This window comes from Chaetodon auriga, chromosome 20 (assembly GCF_051107435.1).
Source record: "Chaetodon auriga isolate fChaAug3 chromosome 20, fChaAug3.hap1, whole genome shotgun sequence".
Lineage (NCBI taxonomy): Eukaryota > Metazoa > Chordata > Actinopteri > Chaetodontiformes > Chaetodontidae > Chaetodon > Chaetodon auriga.
Window position 1 is genome coordinate 635,001 of NC_135093.1, and position 7,500 is coordinate 642,500.

The window sequence follows — 7,500 nt, forward strand, 5'->3', positions numbered from 1 at the left end:
TAATTTCGCTGATTTACATATCGCTGTCAATCACACCCAATGGAATCCAATCAGAAAGCAAGCGGGGACGGACTGACGGGGACGCAGAAGGAGGCGGCACTGCGGGCGCTCATGCAACGCACAGGATACCAACTGCAGCAGGTAGGAAGCTGCTGCTGAACACCTGCTGACCTGGACCTTTGTCTGAAGCTGCTGTCATCTGAAACACGTGACTCGACTGATCTTGAGCCACTGGTTGATGCCTGATTCTCAAAGGTTACAGTGTCAGAAAATGAATGCTGAAGCACACTTCTGGAATCATTGGTGTGTTTTTTAACTTATCTGTTGTTTTGGGGGGTTTGTTTCAGGAGAACGGCCAGCGGCGGTACGGCGGCCCACCGCCTGACTGGGACGGCCCACCACCAGAGAGAGGCAGCGAGATCTTTGTGGGGAAGCTACCGAGAGATCTGTTTGAAGACGAACTGGTTCCACTATGTGAGAAGGTGAGTCAGGGAGTTTTCTGACTACTGTCTGACAGGTTTGCATGTTCTCACATCTTCTGACATTTGTCCATTCCCGACTCCAGTTTGGTAAGATCTACGAGGTGAGGATGATGATGGACTTCAACGGGAACAACCGAGGTTACGCCTTTGTCACCTTCAGCACCAAACAGGAGGCCAAAGCTGCAATGAAGCAGCTCAACAACTACGAGATCAGGTCAGGTTCAGACCTCCCAGACAGCACTACAAACAACAAGATAACCAAGAAGCATCATTAGCTGCATTATCACTGTAAACAAAGTCCTCGTCAGCCTGGCGAGCGCTGCCTTCATCCATGTTGACAGAACAAGACAAGTGTCAATCATCTGTTAAACAGCCTGGAAGCCACATCTGCGCCAAAGAAATGCTAATGAGCAGCCGCAAGTACCAACGGCAACAAAGAACATCCAAGCAACCCCCAACGACACCCTAGCAATCACCTAGCAACACTTTACAACCACCCAGAGCAACCTCATGACCACAAAACCACGCCAATGATCTTCAAGCAACCATCCAACCAGACATGCACAAACACTGCAAACACTTTATGAGCCGCTAAAAAAACAAAGTTAGAAGCACCCAGAACACGTAGCATCAGCGTAGCAACAAGCCTTCAATAAGGTCAGTCGCAGAGGAACATGTTAGCCTCAGAAACCACAAGAAAAATAACAACTGCCAAGCTCCCGAACCCAATCCAGTATTTAATCCACTCATTGAGGCCTTTGAACATCTTATATCTCTTGAGGTTTGCCTTTAAACATTTGCAAAAAATGAAAGTCTACAGTAACTCCAGCTTAAAGTTTTCTAATCAGCTTTTTCTGAAACTTTTTAACGTTCCCAACTTTCACCTCCAATGAGCTGAGAGGCAGAATTAGGCACTAATTAGGCAGAATACATGAAACATTGAGTGAACACTGAAGGAACGGCTGCAGGCTGCTGGACTTCAGCTACTGACTCGTCACCTTGATCTGATCTGAATGAAGGTTTAACTGACGCGACAGTTTCACGTCGACACTGCTGAACTATTAAAGCCTCACACTCCAGCAGAGTCTTTGTCTGATTACAGGCAGCAGCTTCAAGGACAAACATCTGAACATTAATGAGCTAAAACTAATTTCTGGTCATTTTTATCAGCGACGGACACAAGCAGCTAAAAATGATTTGTTTTACAAAGATCTTTGCAGACAGTAAGTGAGGGCAGATCATTACTGTCTGACATTAACAAACTCTGGACGTGATCCAGACTGGAACCAGCGGTTGGAACCACCATCAGCCACCAAGCAGCAGCTGCAGATTTAATGTTTAACTAGAAGTGATCTTTTTTAATTTGACTGTAATCGTGATTGTCATTTTTAACTCACCGCTGAGCTGCTCCCCCGTCCAACAGAAACGGCCGCCTCCTCGGAGTTTGTGCCAGCGTCGACAACTGCCGTCTGTTTGTGGGCGGGATTCCCAAAACCAAGAAACGCGAGGAGATCCTGTCTGAGATGAGGAAGGTCACTGACGGGGTCATGGATGTCATCGTGTACCCCAGCGCTGCCGACAAATCCAAGAACCGAGGCTTCGCCTTCGTCGAGTACGAGAGCCACCGAGCGGCTGCCATGGCCCGCCGCAAACTGCTGCCAGGTAGACACCGTCCTCAGTCATGCTAGCAGCTCTGTGAGGCTGCACGTAGACACAGCGATGCTCTGAGCGAAATGCTAACATCAAGATGCTAACATGCTGATGTTTAGCAGGTGTAATGTTTACCGTGTTTGCTATCTTTGTTTAGCATGTTAGCATACTAACATTTGCTAGTTAGCACACAAAGTGAAGCTGAGGGTGATGGAAATGTCATTAGTTGTGCAGGTATTTGCCCACATTGGACACACTAACATGTCGACCTGAAGGTGGCGCAAGATGAAAAGTCAGAGGATCAATAAAGTTATTACAGTTCATCCCGAGCGGAGCATGAACGTCTGAACAAATCTCATCTCATTCACACAGCTGTTGAGATATCTTATTATGAACAAAGGATTGAACCACCGGCGGGCCGATCACTGAATCATGCTGCTAGCACGACTAAAAAGGTTTGAAACAAATCTCAAATATTGGAGCGTCCTTGAATGCATCAGCAGTGACTGCAGAGATGAACTAAACGGTTTGACTGACAAATTATTTCAAAGCAGTCAAGCAGCTTTACCCATTAAAGTGTCAAACGCCTCATAAAAGAAAACACAACATAATAAAAAATGTCAAAGTCTCCTGTTGGCTGACTGCAGGACTGTGTGATCTCTGATGGGTGGATGATGAGATAACTCTGTTCTGCAGCTATCTGAACAACCATAAAGACACTCAAACATCCGTGTTTGCTTCCAGTTTCAGTGTGTTGTACATGAGACTAAAGACTCAAATGTTTTCACTCCAAAAACACTTCATGGACGAAGTGTTTTATCAGTCAGTCTGATAAAGAAGTGCTGCATCTCCCCGAGGTGAAGCTGAAATCCTCGTGATAAGATAAAGAAGCCGTTTTATTGCTTTGACACAAGAAGATTGTTTGTGCAACAGGAATGTTTGTGCAACATGAAGCCGGACAGAGTGAACTGTGGATGCTGTTGGTTCTGTCGTAATAGTACATACGTATAAGTACAAGATGTTTGGCTCAGTTCAAGATTCGCTGTAAACCAAAGAATTTCTGCTGAATACACGATTATCAGGTCGACGTCAGGACACGTTTTTGGAACATAAACTCTTAAATGATTTCTAATTGAAAAACTTTGGCAATGGCAAGGCAATGGCTCAATGCTAGCTGGGTTAGCCCCTGCAGCTAAGATCAACATGTGTCTCGATGGACAAAACTTGTAAATGTATAAATGCAGAAACATCCACAGTAAGATTTACAGCCAATGAGCCACAGTTTAATACTTTCATTTTAACATTTTTTTTTTTTTTTTTTTTTAAAAGGTCGTATTCAGCTGTGGGGTCACGCCATTGCCGTGGACTGGGCGGAGCCTGAGGTGGAGGTGGATGAGGACACCATGGCGACCGTCAAGATACTGTATGTCAGGAACCTGATGCTTCAGACCACAGAGGAGACCATTGAGAAAGAGTTTAACAGCCTCAGACCAGGTATTAACACCACAGTCAACTCTCAGAGATCAGATGCCGGAGTGTCCATGAATGCACCAACAGGGATGATAAAGTGATGGATTATTTGATCAGCAGCAAGTTTTTCATCTTTGGATTGGATTTAATGATTTTGGATGCAAAGAGCAACATGTAGTAACATGTTTGGGCTTCAAACACAGTTCCTATAACGTGGTGTACCACAGGGATCCAGTTTAGGACCCTTTTTAATTTCTTATTTAATACAAGCTCCGCTAATCTCCATCAGCTCCATGTACTGCAAAAAGTGGATAAATCTGTGGCTTCGACACCTCTCTTGTCACACCTGTTTTATTTTCATTACTCATATTATATATGTGTAAAAAGAAATTAAAATGGGACATAAATCAAACATTCAGAGAATGGTCAGAACGTTGTAGCTCCAGGAGACTGAATAAAGATCTAAACTTGACTTTACAGAAGAGTGTCTTGTGTTACAGGTGCAGTGGAACGAGTGAAGAAGATCAGAGACTACGCCTTCGTCCATTTCACTCAGAGAGACGACGCCATCAGCGCCATGAACGCACTCAATGGGAAGGTCAGCGGCTGATGTTCAACAGGAAATTTCATTTTCCAGGAAAAAGTTTCCTTTGAGTACTTTAAGGAGTTTAGTTTAAGTACTTAAAGTATTAGCTGATAGTAGGTTTTTAGGTTTTAAATGCAGAACTTTTACTTGTTTTGAAGTATTTTCACAGTGTGGTATTAGAACTTTTACTGACGTAGATGATCTGAATACTGATGCATGTGAGTTATTGTACAAAGACACCTGTTTCCTCCCTGCAGGTGGTGGACGGCTCTCCTATCGAGGTGACACTGGCCAAGCCGGTGGACAAGGACAGTTATGTCCGCTACACCAGAGGGACAGGAGGACGGGGAGCGTCTCTTGTGCAGACCGACTACACCGCCTACACTCTGGGACAGGTATGAGTCCTCATCTCAAAATATCTGATGGATAACAGCGTTTGTTCAGGTGGAGGAAAAGACACCATCAGACTGAAGTGAATCGTTTACAGCTGTCCTTTAACCTTAATGTGGGACTGTGGGACTATCAGGACGATGGAGACAGTCAACCATCTACAGCTAAGTGTGAATATTTGAAGGGCTTTTCAAGTTTCAGGGACATCTTGAGAGAAATAAAGATTTTCAGGCCATCTGTCAGAATAAAGAGAAGGTCGGCCCTGAATGCTTCATGGAACGTTTGATTTATGCACCACCTAGTGGACAGTTTACATCATTACACCGTAAAGAGACAGGAAGGTAACTGACGTAAAAAGAACTTAATTCCTATCATTATTGTTGTTAATAGAAGAAACTCCAGCAGAAACAAACATCTTGATGAAAAGACAGAGCCAGAGTCAAAAGAAGTCAAAAGTCAAAACCTTTTGACTTCACGACCTCGTCTGTCTCCCTTAACTGAAGTCTGTCCGACGGCTGTCCAACGGCTGTCCAGATGTCTCACCCACTAACTACAAATGTGAACCTCACGGTGGCGCTAGAGAGAACGTCAGGATCAGCAGTGGAATTTGTTCTTTGAGGAACATGAATGTAGAGAATGTCCATCCAGCAGCTGCTGAGATGTTTCAGAGGAAATCCAAAACTTTGAGCTGACGATGAAATCGACATTTAGATCCTTAAAGATGCATCGTCCATCAGAGATAAATGTGAGCACTCGCCTCCTCCTCCTCCTCCAGGTGTACGACCCCTCGGCAGCGTATCTTGGTCCGCCCGTGTTTTACGCCCCCCAGGCCTACGCTGCCATACCAGGTCAGTTCCGCTTCCCGCCGGCCAAAGCTCACGTTGGAGGTCGAGGTCTGATCAGGACGCCGTCTGTCAGAGGTGAGGACGCACGTTTGTTTACCTCCTAAACTTCAACAGAAGAACCTTCTCAACCGGCTGGATGTTAAACACAGTGAAGCAAAGTGAGCTCACGTTCACAGACAGAAGAAAAGGTTTCATGTCTTACTGTCAATGTCCTCTCTGTGGTCCAACTGAGGACCAGCTGACCTCAAAACAGCAAAACAGGAAATGTCAGTGTTTTCAACTGATGCAAAAAAGTCCAACCTTTTGCTTCAGTGAGTCTGAGCTCACCCTTCAGCTGATCTTCAACAATATTTCACATTATTTCACATGATTAGCATTTCAAAGCAAACTGCTGCTCTCAGAATCTCCAAACATTCAATGTCCACTTCAAATAAAACCAAAAGGGTTTTCACTGGACAGGATGGACGAATCGATGATCAGACAGATTCCTCTCGGTGATTTGACCATTCACTAGACCCCTCCCCCAAACAGCAACTGTCCAATCGCAGCTTAACCAGCGCACCTCGTCCCAGCAGGTGTTTGGGTCCTTTTAAGTCTTGATAAAACAAGAATAAAAGTGTCTCAATTGTGTAGTTTCCCCCTCTGTGAGGAAGCTGGTCCTGGATGCTAGCAGAGTTATGCTAAAGTTAGCAACTCTGTATTGATCTTTATTGAAAATTAGACTTAGACTTAGACTTTATTGATCCCAATTTGAGAACTTTCTTCAAGAAAATGGAGAAGATTTTACAGTAACCTGTCCAACATTCTTCCGACAACTGCCAAACAGCAGTCAGGCTGAAAATCCAAATAAGACGCAGAGAAACTGAAGAGTTTCATGTCAGCCTGGTTTTACGTTTAATACGCTTTTTAATACTTGATTTAACTAGCTCTACGCTGCCATACAGCAGCAACGCTGCCTCTTCATTTCCATGTACTTCATATCTACTGAGGATGGTGACTTTTTGCATGGGACCTGTTAGCTTTAGCCGTCTGTTAGCATAACGTGCAGCAAAGGGCCCCAGGTTGGACTTGAATTTGTATACATGGGCTCATATTTAAGACCTTTTTAAAGTCATATTAATGTCAGCTCGAAACATTAAAGCGCCAGCTGGAGACAGTTTTAAACCATCTCATGAAGCTAATGCTAGCTTAATTAGTGAGTGACATTTGATGAACTCTGTGAGCAACAGTCATCATTTCAGTAAAACTGATGGTCAGTTTCTACGTTTGTCTGAAATCACGAAGTCATTCTTACGATGAATGCAGTAAATCAACCACCATCATCATCATCATCATCATCATCATCATAAACTGTCTGAGTGACAGGCGTAGCAACAGTAACTAAGAGGGGTGGGGCTTTTGGAACGGTCAGTTCACCTGTTCTACCTCCTGATCTGCTTTTACTGCTTTAAAAGTCCAACTGTATCGAATCAAGAGCGCCCAGAAATAAAGACTGTGCTTTTAAATGATTTGAATGTTGTTTTAACAGGAATCAAAGATCATCCAGAGAATCAGAAGTCAAACTTTATGACGTCAATGAAATCTAATAAAAACCCTTTAAAGCATTAAAAGCTGGAAAATGAATCAATGAATCCTCAGTGAATTATAGGTAGATGCACTGTTACCATGACGACCGCTGTAGTGCTGACACTGGGTGGTGTCAGGTGGAGTTCTGTTTCCATGGCTACCACTGAACCTGTTCACTCTGATTGATTAATTGTCTGTGTGTGATTCTTCTTCCCGGTTGATTTCCGGTGATTTGATTGATTTCACTGCCTTTTCGGTCTCCTGTAGAAATTTACATGACTGTACCTGTAGGGGCTGCCGGGGTGCGGGGGCTGGGTGGGCGGGGCTACCTGGCCTACGCGGCCGGGGTCGGAGCCATGGGACGAGGGGGCGGCGCTTCCTATGGCCTGAAGGCCGACAAGCAGTCAGAGGAGAAGCTGTATGACCTGCTGCCGGGGATGGAGCTGACCCCCATGAACCCTGCTGCCATGAGCCTGAAGCCCGCCGCCATCAAACCTGCACCACAGGTAAC

General features: G+C 44.7%; 1 protein-coding gene across 2 annotated transcripts in view; it reads left to right on the plus strand.

The window, feature by feature from the left end:
• The first annotated feature begins 24 nt into the window (after window positions 1-24).
• The window catches only part of a1cf (apobec1 complementation factor), a 12,414-nt gene continuing 4,938 nt past the window's right edge, over window positions 25-7,500 (plus strand). Inside the window, exons 1-9 of one of the 2 annotated variants that reach the window (XM_076760215.1) lie at window positions 25-141; window positions 348-482; window positions 566-696; window positions 1,906-2,144; window positions 3,462-3,626; window positions 4,103-4,200; window positions 4,446-4,583; window positions 5,354-5,498; window positions 7,257-7,495. In XM_076760215.1, the coding sequence (XP_076616330.1) occupies window positions 40-141; window positions 348-482; window positions 566-696; window positions 1,906-2,144; window positions 3,462-3,626; window positions 4,103-4,200; window positions 4,446-4,583; window positions 5,354-5,498; window positions 7,257-7,495 (1,392 nt within the window). In that variant the 5' untranslated portion in view covers window positions 25-39. The remainder of the gene's footprint in view (window positions 142-347; window positions 483-565; window positions 697-1,905; window positions 2,145-3,461; window positions 3,627-4,102; window positions 4,201-4,445; window positions 4,584-5,353; window positions 5,499-7,256; window positions 7,496-7,500) is intronic. The other variant, XM_076760216.1, reaches the window with a different exon arrangement.